The 20397-nt window shown below is 38.2% G+C and overlaps 1 protein-coding gene across 2 annotated transcripts in view; it reads left to right on the top strand.

The window, feature by feature from the left end:
• The window catches only part of VAV3 (vav guanine nucleotide exchange factor 3), a 164207-nt gene that overhangs the window by 127757 nt on the left and 16053 nt on the right, over positions 1–20397 (top strand). For both annotated transcript variants that reach the window (XM_082766316.1, XM_082766315.1), the window contains exons 20-24: positions 2352–2488; positions 11454–11519; positions 15510–15544; positions 16914–17030; positions 17699–17786. In XM_082766316.1, the coding sequence (XP_082622442.1) occupies positions 2352–2488; positions 11454–11519; positions 15510–15544; positions 16914–17030; positions 17699–17786 (443 nt within the window). The remainder of the gene's footprint in view (positions 1–2351; positions 2489–11453; positions 11520–15509; positions 15545–16913; positions 17031–17698; positions 17787–20397) is intronic.

The raw sequence follows: 20397 nt of genomic DNA, 5'->3' as shown, positions 1-20397 counted from the left end.
ACTTGGGAGTATTATTTATTCTTAACTACAGAGTAGTAATTATTGAACGTGATTTCTTTCATGTTTCATACAATTTAGAGGAGATCACGCAAGAGATGACAAATAATTGTGCTTCTTGCCACCTGAATTGCAGCAATGATCTTGCAGCACAATTAGGTCTTTTCCAGACGGACCAATCCTTTCTGTTAGCAGTTAGTCACTAACCTGGTCTCCTACGACAGGACGACCTGCTTCGTAGATGAGGGAAAGGGAGGTTGTTTAAATGGGTTTTAATAGAGCATTTCATGCTTTTCCACGGTATTTTTTCTGGGGAAACTGTCTGCTTGTGGCTTGCACAGGTGACCAGTTTGCTGGGTGAAGAACTGGCTGGATCTCTGAAGTGGGCCCTCGGTGTGTTTGTGGGCAGCACCACGTGGGGTGGGATTGTCGATCTGCTCGAGGCTTTGCGGAGGGATCTGGATAGGTGGGATCAGTGGGCTGAGTCCAACCACATCACACTTGAGAAGGTGAAGTGCCAGTTCTGCTTTTGGGTCGTAACCCCATGCAGTGGTACAGGCTTGGGGAAGAGTGGCTGGAAAGTTGCCCAGCAGAAAAGGACCTGGGGGAGCTGGTTGACAGCCAACTGAGCGTAAGCCAGCAGTGTGCCCAGGTGGCCAACACACCTATGGCATCCTGGCCTGCATCAGGAATAGCGTGGCCAACAGGCCCTTGGGAGGTGGTGATCCTCTTGATTGCAGCACTGGTGAGACCACAGGTGGATATTGTGTTCTGTTTTGGGTCTCAAGTTGCAACAGGAGAGGTTTAGACTGAACATGAGGAAGAAATCCTCTTGGAGAAGGGTGGTCATGGCTGGGATGGGCTGCCCAGAGAAGTGAGGGAGTCACTGTCCACGGAGGTATTTTAGAGATGTGTGTGTGGCACTAAGGGACATGGTTTAGTGATGGGACTTGGTAGGTCAGGTTGTTGGCTGGACTTGATGTTGAAAGTCAAACCCAGGTGACCCTGATTGCATTACTTTACAATAAGAAACTGTTTAAACAGGGCTGCCCAGTGACCTTGACTTTGTGTGCCTTCACTCTTATTTGTACTATTAGTATACATTCTTACACAATCTTACTTAACCAAGAAAGCTTGAGGTTAAGATTATAAATGGATATGCCCACTTAATTATAGTAATCTTGAAAATTCAATTTGGAGGGAAATTATTACACAAAGTATAATTTAAAGGTAGAGGGAGAGTGATCAACAGTAGACCTGTTCAACTGAAATGATGCTTTCCTTGGTAATATAAAGACTGGAAAAAATGTTATCATAACATCTTTTAAGTCTTCGCTATGTTTCTTATGGAGCTGGCACTTCTTCACTTGATTTCAAGTATTCGTGTAATATCACAGGACAGTGTTTCACTGCAATACACTAGCTGTCCATAATGCTTTAAGTATTTTTGTAAAAGTGCAGTTATAGTTATAAGAACATGGAGTTAGAGTACCCACAATATTCTCTTCCTGCTGAATTCTCCCTCCCCCTTATTTCATATCTACTGGGGAGGGCTCTTGAGCTAAGTCAGAAACAATGACTTAATTATAGAGGTAGTGAGAATAATCTTTGAGTGAAATATTTTGTTTCTCTAGGGGTGGATATGTAACCTTTGTTATGGATGTGCACCCTTTAAATACAGAAATAAATGTGGTTCAGCTGTCTAAATGCAGCTGGTATTCATTTAGAAGTAGTAGTGTGCAACCAGAGTTCTTGTCTTGAAAATGAAACATGAAATTGATCTAAGCTTCACTACATGTAACCCAAAATATTGTCAAAAAATGAAGGAATGTCAGCCTTATTCTCTTGAACATGTTCACTAGAGCAGTGGGCTCTTCGGTAATATTGATCTAAAAGCTATGAAATTGTCCATATTGGTGTTTTTAATACCTGTTCATCACAATTCTTTGCTGAAAATTACAGACATAACATTGAGATTTGAACCTTACATAGATCCAGGGATCTCTGCACTTATAAAAGGAAGAGGAGGGAAAGTAATGAAGGAGGAGGCTCTTCTAGGAAGAGTCTTCGTGAAAATGAAACAAACTTTGCCCTAAGAAGAAGGAAGGACAAATTACTTTTTTTCTTGCCCTTTTTTTTTTTTTTTTTTTTTTTTTTAACAATTTTTAAATAAAAAAGTGAGGTGGTACGTGATCGTATACTTTCATGAGGTAATAATCAGGTGAAAGAAATAGTCTGCCTTTGTGCCATAGTCAGATACCTATTATCTTTTGGATGCTTTTATGATCTTCGTACTTCATAAATTGTTGCTAACTAAAATATATTTGTTTTTTGTTTGTTTGTTTTTGTTTCAGGTTTACCAAAAATGCAAGTAATTCGAAACTACAATGGAATACCACAACCAGCGCCACAAGATGGTCCACCGTTGCATATCCAGATTGGGGACACTATTGAACTTATTACTGGCGATGCACATAGCTTATTTTGGCAGGTACTGTATGGTTTACCAAATAGTCATTAATCCCAGATAACAAATGTGTTGATATTTTGCTTTTGTAACTTCCTTTTTTTCTTGAACAAGGAAACTCTGATTTGTTTTAACCAAAATAAATATCTAATACAGCTGTTCTTACTTTTGAAGTACCAACAGTACCTACATTGTGTAAAGCTTGAATGTTGCAGCTTAGAGTAAAACTTGTAGTGAGTAAATCTGCAAGACCAGGACATAGGTAGCAATCCTTCTATTGAAATTATTGGAGATAAGGAGAGTGTTTGACACATAAATGGCAAAGTCCTATGTATTTTCACTCATTGCTTCTCTGGCATGGCAGAACTCGAATTTGTATTGGCAAAACTCAGTTACAGGTAGTAGATTTATAGGGGAGAGAAATTGCTCTGCAAAACAGAACCACACCTAAGCATCCTGATTACCTCTCAAGTCATTTGAGGGTAGTTTTTATGTACAGAGGACAAGTATAATCTATTGACGGCAACATCAGTTACCCTGACAGAAATTGAGTATCACATAATACATATCACTACTGTTAATTAAATTTATTTTTAGTTGAGCACTATAAAGGAGAATTAAAAATGCTGGAAGGTTTACTTACTTTAAAGATAGATGTACGAAAATGTCTCATTTTCTTTTTTTTTTTTTTTTTTTTTTTTTTTTTTTTTTTATACTGGAATCCTGCATACTACTGATGTTATTGGATTATAGATTATTGGATTGAAAATAGAGCAAAATAGAAGAACATTCAGGGTATTAATAGAACAGTAACAGGGAAGCATCAGCTGTCTTCAATTGTTGTAGATGTTTGATTTTTTTTTGTTTGATTTTATTTTTTCTTTATGGCTATATTAAATTAATAAATGTAGTTGTAACAGCTTGGTCTGTAACATGAATTAAGACACAATTGTTTTTTCCTGGCTTCAGTGAGGATGATCTTCTCCAAACTACTCAGGACAGAACCAGTGAACTCTGTTCCTATACTTCTGGGTGATTCTGAATAACTTTTAACCTGGGGAGGTCATAACCAATAGAATTGCCTTATCTATTAAATGATATGTAAACAATAGTAAAAGAAAAAAAAAAAGTTTGCTATATAGTAGACCATTGATATTTCACATTGTGAAAAATAACTTTTGTCAAATGTTGGTAGTCAGATTTCTGCCTATATGGATTTATATTTAGGGCTTTGTTCTTCAATTCTGATTTAGAGAAGTTCTTAAGCATGCTCTTGATTTGGGATCAATTGACCAAGTAGATTATCAGACTAATACACTTCATACAACCAAAATTATTGTGACCTTGTGGGACCATTTCTATTGTTATGTCCATATCCCTCCATACGTCAACTCAATCTACTGGAATTATCGTCAATGTTATTTGTACCTATCATGTTAAATAATTTAGCTAGAATCAAATTGTGTTCAGCTAGCAGAAACTGGGAAGTGGGCGAGACTTTTTCCTCAGAAGCCTTAGTAACAGGTTTGAATCTTAGTAAAAATTCTCCTGTTCAGTAGAATCACTCAGGAAATCTTTTCCTTAACAAGCGGTCTCGTCACAGGCTGCTCAGTAAGGGTTTTCATAAGACTTGTGACAACATCTGTATTTTAAAATGCATGTTAAGAAAACTTCAAAACATATTTTTATGCAAATCTAAATTTTATTCAAGAGGTGTTTTAGAATAACTTGTAGCTGACCTGCAAAACAGTAATATAGGAATGGATTTTTAAGCGCACCATTGCTCATTTTAGAAATTCAAATTCTTGTAATAGAGAAGTATTTGTGGTTTAATTTTTTCATTCTTTACAGTATATCAAACACCCCAAGTTATTAAGCAATACTTACCTTAAACTGCAGCTGGAAAGCAATACTATCAAATGTGTTTTGACAGATATCAAAATTCTGTGAAGTTAATGTTTGCATGAATGATTGTATAGCAGTTACTGTGGTAATTCTGCAGTCAGTCAAGGCCATACACAAACATGAATCTTCCTGTTGCACAGCCTGGAAAACAGAAGCAGGATTTTTTTCCATGATGGCCTTCTCAGAGACCATCTGACCGATCAAAGAGACAATAAGATGGTTGGGGGGTATATTTCTGTATTCTGTGCATTTGCTTTCTGCCTCCCCACTAGTATCATTCAAACCTGAGCTTTCTTTGAAGAGAAGGTGCAAGGGGATTGCTGCTATCACAAGTAATCTTACTGTTCTCAGTAAACACTTGTGTAGAAAAAGGATGGTCCTGTGCTGATCCTCTTGTATCCCATTTTGCATGACTGCTTTTCTTTCCTGTCAAGGTGCAGAACTGGAAGAGCCATGCTCTTTGCCTAGGTGTTGCTTGTTTATCCTCACTTACAGAATGAAATTAAAAATAAAAAAGGGGTGGGGGAGATCGAGAGTGGGTGGGTGGAGAGAAATTTTGATATTTTAAAAGGAAATTTCAGACCCTTAACCAGAGCACTACTAGTTGCTTCAGCTGCAATAGTGTACCTTTTGAAGTAGTCTTATTTTTATTGTGGACGTGAGCATTTCTCTCCTCTCCAGAGTTTGCTCTGAGTAAACTGGTAGCTGCTTAACCTGAGGGCAGGCTTTTAGGGATGCCCCGATGCCTGCCGTAAGATATAACGTAATTCTAGCTTTGCTGGTTTCCACTGTAATTACCCACCATCCTCAGGCAGTCATTTTTCTGAAGTATGCCAAAAGAGTACAGGTAATTCCTGAGCTGATTCTTGCCATTCTCAAAACCAGCTTTTCTTTAATGCAAATTAAACCCATATCAAGTAATTGCTAATACAGATGTCCTTCCTAATGCTTCAGTAGTTAGTAGTCCTGCTGTAAACATCCAGAAGACATTAAGTATGTTGTAAATACACTTATGATATAAAAACTGGAAATTGTGTTTGAGAGAGAATTAATTTTTCTATGTTGCAATGTAATGACAGCCCGCTGGGACAATGGAAAATGATGCTACTGTGTGAAAAAAGTCAGAATGTGGAGAGGAGCTAGCATGAGCTCTTTATCTTTTCCATATAAATATGGAGCATAATTCTCATTTGGGAAGATATTTGCAGAAAACTAGGAGTTCCTGTGTGATTGCTGCTAAAAGAGTGAAATATGAATCTGATGTCTTTGCTCAAAGTAGTTTTCTCAAGCTAAACTGACAATATTCATTTTAAGGCTTTTCAGATAGTCAGGTGATGTACCCCAAAACACGATGGGTGTTGGCTTCGATAAAGTATTTTAAAGGCTCAATGTGTAGCAGATAGAAGGAGGTAAGCTTTCTGATCCTGAAAGGGCATGCTTTGAGACGGAGCAGCTTAGAGCTAGCTAACAGCAACTGTTCTGCCCAGAGAGCATGCAGAACAAAACTTGGTTTTGCTGGGAAAGGAGCAGGTCTGGAATATGGTTCCTACTCATACATGTTAAAATGTTGCATTTGTGGATATTTTTTTTTGGGGGGGAAGAGCAAAACAAACAAACAAGGGAAGTAAGGACTGGAAGTTGAGAGAGAACATAGACTTCAGCTTCTTCAGTCTGAGGTGGGAGCTAAGTAGGAGGGAAAGAGGAAGAGCTTGAAGCACTTCTTTGCTCAGATGAAACGATGATAGAATATAAGGGCCTTAATTTATACATCAGAAAACTTCTCTTAAATTGTTCCTAAGTCTTCCCTGAGCTCCTGAGTAGATGTGCTGTGTGTCTGGTTTTTCCTTTATTTGCAATTTTTGTCTGTTCAGGGAATTTCTCATAAATGAGCTGAACTTGGATGGATGTTTTTAAGCATCCTCTAGAATTGTGCTGCTTTGCCTTGAATTTAAATGAAAGGAATTCAACAGAGGGCTACCCTGAATTAGGTCTGAAAACTGCTTTTATCCTGGTTTCGTGTTTTCCATGTAATGCTGATGCTGGTTCAAAATGTTTTTAAAGGGATAGATTTTTAATTACTTTCATTTAAAATACCAATAATTTTTGAGTTCCTAATATATATATAGAATCTGTATATTGCTAGACTATATTGGAAAAGTGAGTGATTTTACTGTGCAGCTTTGTAGGCTGTAGCAGTTCATTAATAGGAGATGATGTTAATAATTTCACATTGTGGTATCATAGCTGTATATTGGGTAAAGATTTTCAGTGTATGTTACAATGCCCCTTGTTTGGTAGGCAGTTTAAAACCCTTATCTTGAAGGGTCTTTTTGAAAAGTTGCTTTCTCATATTAATGGTAGTCAGTATTTCTTACTGAACTGTGGTGGTTTTACTCAGGTGGGCAGCCGAGCTCCACCACAGCCGCTCTCTCACTCCCCCTCCTCAAAGAGGAATGGGGAGAAAATATGTGAAAAGGGCTCAAGGATTGAGATAAGGACGAGAAAATCACGCAATAATTATTGTAACGGGCAAAACAGACTCGGCATAAGGAGATAGTAAGATTTATTGCCTACAACTAACAAGCGAGAGAAGTGAGAAAACAAAGGAAAAAAAAAACAAAAGCACCTTCCCCCCCCATCCACCCTCTTCCACCTCCTCCCCCCGAGCGGCGCAGGGGAACGGGGAATGGGGGTTATGGTCAGTCTACAGCACTTCTTCTCTGCCGCTCCTTCTCAGTCACTCTCGTCCCCTGTGCTGTGGGGTCCCACCCACGGGATGCAGTCCTTGATGAACTGATCCGGCGTGGGCTTCCCACAGGCAGCAGCTCTTCCAGAACTGCTCCAGATATGGGTCCGTACCACGGGGTCCATCCCTCAGGAGAAAACTGCTCCAACCTGGCTCCCCTACGGGCAGCAGCTCCTGCCAGATCACCTGCTCCTGCGTGGTCTCCTCTCCACGGGCTACAGGTCCGGCCCGGAATCTGCTCCGGCAGGGGTCTTCCACAGGCGGCAGCCTCCGTCGGTGCAGGGCCACCTGCTCCACCGTGGTCTCCTCCACGGGCTGCAGCGTGGAACCCTGCTCCACCGTGGTACTCCACGGGCTGCAGGGGGACATCCTGCTTCACCATGGTCCTCACCACAGGCCGCAGGGGACTTCTGCTCCGGCACCTGGAGCACCTCTCCCCCTCCTTCTACACTGACCTTGGTGCAAGGCTGTTCTCCCACTCCCTTGACTCTCCCGGCTGCTGTGTGGCGCAGCGTTTTTTCCCTGTCTTAAATATGCTCTCACGGAGGCGCAAACAACATCGCTTATTGGCTCGGATCTGGAAAACAATGGGGCCCTTCCCAAACATGGGGCAGCTTCTAGATCTTTCTCACAGAAACCACCCCTATGGCTCCCTGCTACCAAAACCTTGCCACGTAAACCCACTACATGAACATACTTCTCTGCCTGTTGCATGTATAGCATGTAATCTGAATACAGACAGCATTCATGTGGTTCTTACAACATGCTTACCTGTAGCCATGATATTTACGATACATACAAATAAACTGGTATTGAACTCACAGGTACCCAATGTCTTCTGAAATGCTGGGGAGGCAGCACTGTAGAAGTGCTCTCTGAAAGTGAAAACTGGGCTCTTTTCTTTCAGTTTGTGATTTTTCCATCCAACTCATGTCTTTCTTCACCAGATTCTTTGCAGTAACCAAAAAAAAAAAAAAAGGGAGGGGGCTAAGGACACAATAATTAATAATTTTTTAGGTGTCCTGGAATGCTAGCTCTGTGCAAGCCCACTGAAGTTGCTGCACGTTGCATAGCTAAATAGCAGGGAGGAGTCTGCAAATAGCAGAAGTGTCATTTGACTTGGGAATGTCTCTGCCATTAACACAGGCACAAGAGCAGCGAGGCAGCCTCTAGTCATGCTGAGAGTGTCATTGGAAGAAATGGACTGAAGGGCTTCATTGGCCCTTATATATATAAATATATATGAATACAAGTATCCACATGCACACATATACTGTTACATTGTATTTATGTTTTAATATATATATATATATTAAAAACAATTCTGTCCAGTCAGTTGCTTTTGCTTTTATGATGACCCTAAGTCTTTACAGTGAGTGTTCAAAGGAAATGAAATGCTTACTCATCAAACAGTAAGCAATTAGCAAGCAGGAAACGTAAACTAGAAAGAAGTGATTAGTAGAAGTGAAGCATGGTGGCATGATGCTGTTAATCATGAGCAGTTGATGGATAGATCTTAAATTTTAAAACCATCATCTGACAAGTCAGTTTCTTGTCTGAATGACACCAAGCCTTGATGAGTTTAGCTGGGATTTCTGAAGGTAAATAAATTAACCTACTATCCGAAGAACATTACCAAATGACTTATATCAGTTCATTATCTGCAGAACATTTTCTGGTGAGCACTTTCCTTGAGCAATGTGTGATAAATCAAAGCCTGTTCTGTTTTAGGGGTTGGTTTTGTTTAACTAGCAAAGACATCTGAAGTTATCCAATGTAAAGCTTTTCCTCAGAAGACAAAGCCTTTCTTGGGGTTCTCTGTTCAAAATGTAAAGGCAGAGTTTTGTACCAGTCATAGTACTTGGGGAATTGGTGTCCCAGTGGTGGTAGTTTTGTATGAGGAGAGAGTCTGTCCACGTGATGACTGCTGCTTTCACTTTGGGTTTGGTATACGTCCATGGAATGCATGCTACACTTACAGCCTCTCCCTGCCCAACAAAATGACACATTTAGACACAAAATGTCCCACAGCATCTTCTGACAAGTGGGAGTATTCCTTAATGCTCTACCTTTCAAGTTAGTTTGTCCACTGATGATAGTTTCTTGCCACTTTTCATTTCAATGAATGTTCTCTTAGGTGTGTCAAGTGAATCTTCACATGATTCATTTTCTGCAGCAAGTGTGGTTGACTTGCTACCTGCAGGATACTTAATGAAAGTGTGCATACGTGTTAAAATGTTCTCCAGCCTATGGATTACAGCTCAGTTGCTTTATTCTGAGTGTGTCTATATTGTAACATCTGCATTGTGATGATAATGATTTAATGTGTGGAGCACAGCTGATCTCATGATTTTTGCAGCTTTGCTGGATTTTTTAAGCTGTGATTCATGGCACTGTGTGCTCATAACAGCAGCTAAACCAGGTAGTATAATGCTGGCTCTGCATCTTAACTGTCTCGTGGTTGGGTCTTTATGTGCTGCAGTTCATTTAGCGGCTGCAATGTGGCTTTTCTGTTCCCCCCCAACCTTCTACCTGAGGGCACGAAACAGCTATGTTCTTGTTGCAGTGTGGTGCAGATTGAAGCATTTAAGTGCCTGCAAGCTAAAATGAGCTTTCATTCTAGACTTGTGGGTGGACAAAGAAAAAAAAAAAATCTGGAGGAGAAAGTATCCAGACTGTATTTCTGATTTGAAGGATGTGGCACTTCGATCATGTCCATGGTGTTGCAAACACTATTGAACATCTGAAAAGATGTCCCTTCTTGCACTGTCAGAACATAGTGGAGATCTCTGTCCCTGAGCTCATCAGATTTTGATCTTTGGCTGTTTTCTAGATGTGGACATACATTGCAAGACGTCATCTATTTCAGCTTCTTTCACCTTATATAAATGATTCATATATTTAACAATGGTGTGTGGGCACATACAAACTTATTGTTTAATTGTGCTGCTTAGAATGCCTTTTCTCATTAATACATTTTTTCTAGTGGCTGGCTGTATTGACTTTGATGTCACTGTTCAGATGAGATTAGTATGGTAAATAGGGATCATTAAGATGGGAGACTGTCGGAGGTATGTAAGTCAAACCTGTAATTCAGAGGTATTCACACTGGGGGGTAAATACAGTATAAGGATGCAAATTCAGGCAGACAGAAGGAAAGTGTTTCTGAAGCATTTTTCCCCTGAAACTGTGCTGCAGGTATGTGGTCAAAATAATAAATGTTGCTTTCAAGATTACATTGCTAACAAAATACTTGCTCTTATTGCAAAGTGCTGATAGTATGTTACATCAGCATATTAAACTTAATGGAGCTTAAGCATTTATGTGCTCTCTAAAATCTGTTAAATGACAACATTTATTTGCCAAAATGCAACTTTTGATGCCTTCATTTTAGATACCTGTTTGGAAACTTTAGCCATATGTTCTATGCTGCTCTGAGTGATCTGGTTGGCATGGTCAGAGCTGAATGTTTGCTAGCACTAGAAAGGTGTGGTTTCCTTTTTTTTTTTTTTTTTTTTCCCCTTTTTCTTTTCTGTTCTGACTGGCTGAGAAATTTCTTCAGGAAGGCTTGGTGATGAATTTAGAGCTGCATGGGCATGGCTCTGTAATGATCAGGTCACATTTGGCACTGAGTAGCCCAGAGGAAATTGGTGGTCCTGCAACTTTGATGGAACCCAAGGGGTACCCCAAGGGCTCAGTTCAGGCCTTGGTGAATTGAACACACTGCTGCAGCTCGTCTCCCAGCTGCGTGCCCACATCAACAATGTTTCTGTGGCTATGGCACAGACAGTAAATCCTGACTTCTGTTGGTGTTCTTGTGCCCACACAATTTCCAGTGATTTGTATAATTTAGGGAAAATCTTAACTGTAGACTTTGGTGATTAATTATTAGCTCTAAGTTCCTATTGGAGTTGGCATGATTTCCTGGGTGCTGCAACCGTTACTGCATGGTGGTGCTGGCTGGGGGTTCTGTGGTGTTGTAGTGTGTCAGCTCTTGCTAGAGTGAGGCCAGCTCAGGTGGAAGTGATTTGAAAGGAGGTAATTGGAATCACCTTTAGTGAAGACTTCAGATACTGCAGACATTAACAGGACTGGGAATTACAACATAGGCTTGGGGTACACCTTGTGTTTTATTTCCCAGAACTCTCATCTATGTCATCTATAATTACTACTTAATTGCATATTTTTTAAAAAATACCATTGAGTAACTCTTTATTAGAGTAGCATTTTTATTCTGAGGGCTCTCTTTGGTAAACTCTTACGGTCCTAAACTGCTGTGCATGTATTATTTATTATTAATTGCCATAATGTCTCAAAAATGGGATTTTTTTTTTCTAGGGCAGAAATCTAACAACAGGAGAGCTTGGCTTCTTCCCAAGTGATGCAGTAAAGCCTAGCCCATGTGTAAGTACAGTTGTTCATTTCCGTTTGTCAATTTATAGGAAATTTTCCTAGTTGATACCAGCACTTTATTAGTCTTACCTTACCAAAATCCTATTATTTCTAGTTCCTTTGTGTTTTTGTGGCATTCTATATTGCTTAAAATATAGCATTGTAGTACTTTAATTTACTGGATTTAAGTTGCACATGTTAAGAAAACATGTTTCAGAGGTAGGTTTAACTTTTGGGATTATTAATAAATTGAATTGTCTGAAGAGTTTCCAGAATATAGAACATTTTATGTGCAAGTATACTTTCTTCCTTCCCCCACAGCAAGGTGAGAATGCTATGGTTCTAATCTATTACCCAGTCACTTTGGGTTAGAGAGAGAGATTACACTGAGTAGTGAGCTTAAAAACACATGGAACTAAAATAAAACTTTGAATTCAGAGTATGTGATAAATCTCATCTCTGCACATTCTTACCTGCCTTTATTTAACTCAATGATTTTCTTAAGAAAAATGCAAGATAAAAAAAAAATAAATTAACAATGTGTGCTCATGATTTTTGTGTACAGATATGATGACTGCATTAAAAGGCTGTGTGCTTGGTCCTTCGTTCTGTCCTCTGTGATGATGTGCATCAGATCACTGTTTGTCCTTTTATTGAGATAGTTCATGTAAACCCATAACAACAGTGACAAATTATATTCCTCACTTTGCTGTGACAGCTTTAACTTTTTAACTTGATTCACAACAGTTTGACTTATTAATGGAATTACTTTCATTACAGCAGTCAAGATGCCACTTAATCATTTATAAGTAGATGGAACCAGCTGTTACTGACTACATTTTGATATGCCTTTAAGGCTTACATTATCCTGTAGTTTCTCAAACAAATACATGATCCTAAAGAATAAACACGTTGTTATATCTTGAGACATCTCGACTGTATATTTTGAGAGTTTTGTTTGAAGGATGGCACAGAATTTCTGTAAGCACAAGGTATGCTAGATTGAGTGACAGAACAGCTCTGTGATGATGATGAAAATGTTACGAGCTTAGCTTCCTTCTCCAGATACCTTGCTTATTATAAAATTGTGGATTTCTTGTGCCCTGGTGTCATCACAAGTGCTGCTGGACACAGGCAATACATGCTGTGGATTGGCTTTGGGTTCCTGAAGCCACACAGTCAGTCATACCTTAGCATTGCTGACAGCAACTGCAGCAACATTTCAGGAACCAGCACTATACTTTAAAGCAGAGGAAGTGGGATATCCAGACGTATGAAAAATGCTGTTTGGGGGTGTTGTGAAGGTTGTGTTCCAGTGATAAAACTTGCTGCGAAGTTGAGAAATAAACTATTAAAAGGAGTGTTGAAAATAATACAATTTTACAGAGTGAATAAATATTATTCATGAAATGTTACCAACCGATGTCGTGATCAGACCAAAAAGAAAAATTGATGCTTCACCACTGTTAACCTGGAAGGATGAAATATAAACATGTTGTTATGACAAATGACGCAGTTAAAGATACTGAAGCATCGATCAGGTTTTTTAACATGCTATAACTTTTACTATTATTATTAAGTCTAACAGTCTTTACAACCAGCTGATATAAAAATGCCCAGAAACAGCATAAAATACATATTTCAAAATACTTTAGGAATGAATATTGAATGAAAAACTGCTGAGCTCCAGAATATCTATATTCCAGACTTTTCACAGATGTACCTATAAACAATTTCTTCCTGTTTGCCGTAAATAGTATATGTCATTAGATATTTTCTACACTAAAAGAGTAATGTCTGGTCCTTCCTAGCTTTCCTACAGTTTCCTCATTTCTCTTGAGACATTGTGTACATATAGCACAATGTGAGCCAAGAGCTTCAGGAATAATATTTGATTTTAGTCTATTTCTTGACAGTGAACAAGGGTTGTTGTATATCTTGGTCTTAAACCATATATCTATGGTTTAACTGCTCTGAAGCATGGCCTTAAAACCATCTTCAAATTTGTATGTTCTTTCCAACATAGCAGGGATACTTGACACATGAAGGATGTTTGTTTTTAAATTATTTTTTTCTGCTGCTGTTGATAATGCGTTAATTCATCTTACGGGGGATAATGCAAATCATTCGTAGTGCATTTTTTCTGTAGATGAAATTTATTATTTGAGATATCTTGCAACATGTAAAGAGTCTGTAAATGCCCCCTTGGCTTTGAAATACCCCCATTTGATTGCTTCATTAAAACATTTCTCATGGAAATTCTTTCTCAGGATGTTTGTAGGGTGTTACTTTTTTACTGAAGTCTCACCATTAGAGGCAGAAATGCTTTAGTAACCCCATCAGTAGTTGTGGCAATACCTAGTGCCATTGCTGCTGGCAGTGGTAGGACCTAGCTGTGTTAGGCCCTCACATGTCCGAGGGGTTTGCATAGCACCAGCACTACAGCACTGCTGGTTGAGGGCCCTTTGCCTGTGCTGGTAGGGAGTAATGTATTTTTGTCTCTTGTTCCCCTTTTCTCCCAAGAACTAGACTAATGTAGGAACTGTTTTAACACCTGGATAGATGTACTGCTGTGCAAACTTGAGCATGTGGCCATGCTTTTTTATCGCAAAGAACTTCAATCTGTTCCATATTAGTACCTGTCTTCTTATTTAAATAAAATGTACATTTGGGACTGTCCTGTGTAATTGACAATTTTATCATAGACATCTTGGATGGAGAGGCATTCGAGTAAGTGGCTATATCTTCGTTTGCTTGCTGCCTTTGGACAGTTGCTGCTGTAACTGCAGAATAGTGCTTAAACATGCAGTGGTATGTAGGGTTTGTTTTTTTTTCACTTTAAGGTCAGGTCTAGTGACCTCATGGAAAAGACTTGGTTGATACCCAAGGTCATCTGTATATAGCTACATGTTATTCAGCATACAAGCTAGTGGGAGTTATAATTAATTTAAACTTCAAGTATTTTGTATTATTGGGCCTGTGTAGTACTGTCTTCCTGAGTTAATCTGTATTTGGAAGTCTCTGATGAATACAGTCTGTATATCATTAAAAATTGTAAGAAGAATGATACTGTAATTTTTACCTTCTTAGGTTCCAGAAAATAATAGAACATTCATTGGTTTTACTGGGGGGAAAAAAAGCACAACTACTTATTTCAGAATACATGACAGTAGGTTATACGTCTGCAAAATGTGTGCTAAGCTTCCACTAAAATAAATTTTTCAGCACCTTGCAAGTTTCTCACAAATTATTTTAGAGAAGGATAATGCTGATGTACCAGACAACAGTGGGGAGATGGTCAAGATAAGATAAAATGCTGAGTTTTGTGAGGACTGCTATATTGTGCTTTTTGCATGTATTAAAATTATCTAAACATTCTTATATATGTATATAACATCCATTTTACAAACTGATTATAGTTCACTTCATTTTAAACATTTAATTCCATAGTGCAAGAGTAAAACAAAGTACAAAGGTATGAATGAAGTCACAGAATACACTCCATGTATTAGTGTTACCTCTCTGAGATTATGTACTATGTTTCCTAGTAGACAGTCTTTCTAGGGCTCACGTAATTTTGGAAACACGGAGTGAAATCTGTATATGTTAGTGTATATTTGTTGCAAATTTTAAAGTATTTTTCGACAACGTACCATGAGGCTATTGTAAGTACTAATTTTAATATAGGCTTTGTCAAAAGAAAAAGTATGACAGTTCTGTTAACAAATGAACATAAAAACAGTTAAAAAAAAAAAAAAAAAAAAAAAAAAGAATCTGTCACAGCAGCAAAAGGTTAAAATATTCTGTGGTATTCCAGAGGAGTACAGAATATTTAATTTTTAAGTTTCTTAAAATGAAAATAGAATTCCAGACTAATTAGATTGTCCATTTCTGTTCTCTTGTTTTATGTGAATAAAGTATTAGATCAATACTGTTTAATTTATGTGCTGAATAGAAAAAAAACATCTTGATCTCCATTCTCTTGTATTTCCTCTGTCTTAGGTTCCTAAACCAGTAGACTATTCGTCACAGCTGTGGTGAGTCGTTGTCTAATCTTATAAGAAGCATCTCTTTGACAAAAGTGGTCATAGAAAGATAATTGCTTATTACAAATTAATTTACGAAAGCAGCACCATGCATTGCCTAAAAGTGTTTCTGATGTAATAATGTGCTTAATGATTTTGATATTGTGTTTACAAGTTTGTAGCCTTAGTCCCAGAGGACTGAAATGGAATTGTAAGAGATGGTTATAATATGAAGCATGCAAGTACATCTTACATGCTAAGGAAATAAAGAGAAGGATTAACGTTAAATACATTTGGTCTTGTGAATAATTCTGCTTTTCCTTAAAAACAAACACGCATGTCTAAGCAGTGTAAGAGGGCACTGTATCAGATCTACAGTTACTGCTGGTCTGGGGTATGTGTAGTGTTGTGAATGATCTCTTTACTGGAATTCAGGCCACCTCCAGAATAGATACATGTACATGCTGATTCTGAGAGAACAGATTAATCATCACTTGTGTTCTTTGACTGGTTTTATAGTTGATCATTTAGAGATGAATTCTGAGTTCCTCTAGCTTGCCTAAAGTGAAATCAGAATCAGATGAAAACATTGATTTTTCACAACAAGCCAAATAGAATGTTTAACATCTCAAATTTTGTATTTGTAATTCAATTCTAACACTTGCTGTGTTTCTAATTGGGTATCACTGTGATCAGTCTTGGTTTTCTAAGATTTTGTAAAACTTAGCTGAAAAATTACTTCAGGCTGCAAAAGTCCTGTATTGTGTGATAAACTTCAAAATGCATTCTTCCTGGTGTGTTTGATAAAATAACTTCAAGATCTTTTTTAACTGATACTGATATATTAGCAGGAAATTTTTCAGAGCAGTGGTCTCTGACATTGTCTGCTTTTAGATTATTTTCTAAAATGGTAAAATCAGCATTGTTTTCCTGTAAGGTAGGTCATTTTCCCCCTCTTCAGTTACCAGCTTAGCCTCTAGTTTTGCAGTGTCTACAGACAGCCTCTTATGAAGCCTCTCCCAAACTGGCAAGGCGTGGAGCAAGGGCACAAATCTACTTATGTAGTCAGACTGCAGAATCGGTGACTTATTTGTCTTACCTTCTGTGGTGATTTTACCCTGCTGGACAGCTGAACTCCACCACACTGCTCTGTCACTCCCCCTCCTCAAAGAAAAAGACTTTTTCTAACTAAGGATTTCCCCACCCCCATTGCATAGCTTCTTTGCACTTCATTGGAAGTCCTGGAATTAGCATTCAATCCCAATTGATGTGTTTGTAGATCACCATCTCGTGCAGAATATCGTGACTCTGCACTGCATGTTTGGTAGCTATCTTTGCACCTTCAGGAGGACTCAGACAATTTTACTTTTCTGTGTTGCAGGTTTGCAGGAGCAATGGAAAGATTACAAGCAGAGAGTGAACTTATTAACAGAGTAAACAGCACTTACCTGGTGCGGCACAGAACCAAAGAGTCGGGAGAATATGCGATTAGTATTAAGTAAGTGGGATAAGGTCTACAGAAAGTTTTTCTGTTTTCATTTATGTTTAAATAACTCAATATTTGAAATTGATAAGGAAAGAAATAAAGTTTTTCAATTTATATGACCATACACTATCTTTAAGAGTCAATTTAGGAAAACTGAATTTGCTGACAAATGCATGGACTTAAAGTAAGAAGTAGTAGTTTTATAATGTTAGTATAGCAAACAGGTATACAAAAATGATGGTATAATATGTTGGGTAAAACTAAGCTAGTGTTTGAAGTGTGATAAGATCTGCTTCTTTTAAGCAATTGTCTTCAGTAGGAATTTGTTAAAACTCTGCATTTCAGAAAAACATGTTCATAAAAGTCTATGGACAGAAGTTATCACGAAGGTCTTGTTTGCTTCCATATTGATTATCAGCATGAATTTAAAAGCAAGCAAAATGTGGGAATTCCAGATTAGAACAATTAGTTGCAACTTCTTTTCTGAATATAGATTACCTCTTCAGCTGTACTTTAATAAATATATTTGGTTAATTAGATGTCAACTTTGTTTTGGCACGGATATACATTTTGTCCCAAGAATTTATTTGTATAGTGTTACTGGGACAGGCCCTCAGGTAACTATTGATTGCCTCTGATTAAAAACACATTTATATTCATAAGTTATTCATTGCCCACAGGTACAATAACGAAGTGAAACACATCAAGATTTTAACAAGAGATGGCTTTTTCCACATTGCAGAAAATAGAAAATTTAAAAATTTAATGGTAAGCATTGATTAGGTTTTTAACAAGGTGTGATTTCTGTGTAACTTGATGTTAAAGTGTCTGCTGCTTTGGTCTGTAGAATTGCAGAAGGTTGTGAGAGTGAGAGATTTGAATCATGTCCTGCAAATAGGATTTTTTTAGATGTTTATGTTTTAAACTTTAAGTGATGGTGACAAGTGCTTAATGTTATGTATTTAGGGCTGGCTTGTGTACCTTGCAGTGGTGTATGGATGAGAGGAGGAATTTGAATCCCATACATCAGCACACTATAGCATTATGATAAATATTGAAAGCAGAATTTGATATTTTTCAGTATGTTTATATAACAATGATCCTCAGAAGTAGTTAGGTGAAGGTTCCTTGCCCCCACCCCCCATGTGTCCTGAGGAGCAGAACGATGCCTACTGATGTGTGAGTTCAGAGGGAGAAGGACAGAAGTTGGAGCTGTGTCAGAGAGCCCAGAAAAACTCGTGAGAGCTAATCTTTCTGGTCATGGTACACCAGAGAGAGAGTAAAGAAGCGTATCTGGAGAATGAGGCTGTCTAAACTGCTGATAGCTTAGAAATCCATTTTGGAATAGTCATCTGGGGTCAGTACCAACTAGTCTAAATTCCAGCAATGTGTGGCTGCTTATTCACTGTAAGCTTATTCACTATATTATGTTTAGTCCAATCAGTTAGTTTGCACTTACATTTCAGCCTTTCTGCATGCATATCCAAATTCTCTAAAGCAGTAAAGTAAAATGAAAGACAGTGCAACCTAAGAGCAGGGAGACGAGCTTTAAAACTAGGAGGTCTTAGAAATTATTTTGTTTGAATCACTGACACTCTGTAAAACAAGAACAGTCTACAAGTGGTTTATAAAAAGAGGGCAAATCTATGTTTTGCATGACCCCGATTCAAATAAGTGCCCATTAGAATGAAAAGAACATAAAATTCCTGATGAAAAATGCACCAACCTGTTTCCACAATCTGGTATCATTTGGCACTTAAAATCCAGGAAGTGTTTAGTGTTAGGGCTGTGGATGCTAGGGGCCTACCACTGGTTACAACAAAGAAGTGGTGGCATTTCTCAAATGCATGAAGGAGGTAGCTACTTTGTCTACAAACACTGTAAATAATTGCCTGGAAACTGATGAAAACATATGACCACACTAAAATCTTGACAAAGCACGTGAGCTGGAGTTGTCCTCCTGGATAACTGCTTCTGACAACGCAGTTTTATGCAGTGATGGAGATTTCAAAATAGAACTGAAGGATCAGAAATAAGTACAGTACGCAACCCCCTGGTAAAATGGCAACAAAAAGAACGTGCATTCCATCAGAGATCTGAGAGGACAAAGTAAACTTGTAGTGTTTACACTGGAGGCCTTCAGGCCTCATTGCTACCTGTTCAGCCTTACTAACATTCAATTAGGAAAAAGTAATTTCATAACTCAGTTTTAGGATATTATAAAGGATGCCCTGGAGAGTTAAATTGAAAAGTGATAGTGTAAGTACTGTTTGCGTATGCTGTGGAACCATCTACTTTGTCCTGGATAGATGCAAGAGGAAAAAGTAATCATGGCTGGAAATAGAGAGGAACAAAAGTAGTTTGAGTAGAATTGGGAGCGGAAGAGACACAAGCCAGCAGGCATGGAAACCATGGAAAGCCATGGAAGCCATGGATTTTCAGTGACAGAATTCTGTATTGCTTTGGAAAAAATGAAGCAGAACAGCTCTTGCTTGTAGTTTTCATAGTACATTTGAAAAACTTTCATGGGAGTAATTAAAATATGCCGAGAGTGTAAAGCACACCTAAGGACATACAGTGAAAAGTCAGCTCAGAGGCTGGTGTGTGGATTACAGGGGTGTGACAAACTTCTTAGAAGCTTGTCCACAAAGGTAGGGGCTGTGGCTACTTACCTGTTTGTAAGTTTGCTACTTTAATTTGTGTAATGAGTGTGTAAGACACCAGTTGTTTCTTGACTGTTGCTAGTGTTAAAAGGAAAGGTTTTAAAAGCAACTGAATCATCAAGACCCGAATTTATTCTCAATTTTAAATTATTTTATGTACTTTGCCAATTAATAGAATCTGTCTAGTTGATATTCTTGCTATCTTTCCCAGTCCACATAATTCTCAAACTTGTGGTGCAAAAAAGGTAATAAAATAAGTTTCATACTAACTGTTTTTCCATTTATCTGGAAATCTTAATGTAAGTGCTGCTTCTTACAAATCACCCTCTTCGTTGCCTTGGTAATTTCAATGTCTTTCGTACCTGGTGTTAAGTGAAAGAAAATTTGGTTGCTGACATTGTGGCTTGCCTGCTATGCTAATGTCAAAGTAACAAAGCGCAAACCGTTCTTATTCTCCTGGCCTTCCTGCTTACTTGTAGTGTCTGGCAGTCTGTGATTATGAACTGTTTAAAGCAGTTGTAGATTTTACTTAGCTTTAGACTGTTTTAGAAGCATTTCCAGAGACGTACAACAGCTCACAGCATGGGAAGCAAAATGTTCCAGAGTTCAGTTCAGAAGATAAGCCTCAGTCTGTTATCACAAACATATGATTTAGGCAGTAATCTTGGACTAAATCATTTGGGAGTAATTTTGTTTGCTGCAATTAATATATTGCT

This window comes from Aythya marila, assembly GCF_965140915.1.
Source record: "Aythya marila genome assembly, chromosome: 8".
NCBI lineage: Eukaryota > Metazoa > Chordata > Aves > Anseriformes > Anatidae > Aythya > Aythya marila.
The sequence above is the reverse complement of the archived record's forward strand: the minus strand, read 5'-3'. Positions and strand labels throughout refer to the sequence as shown.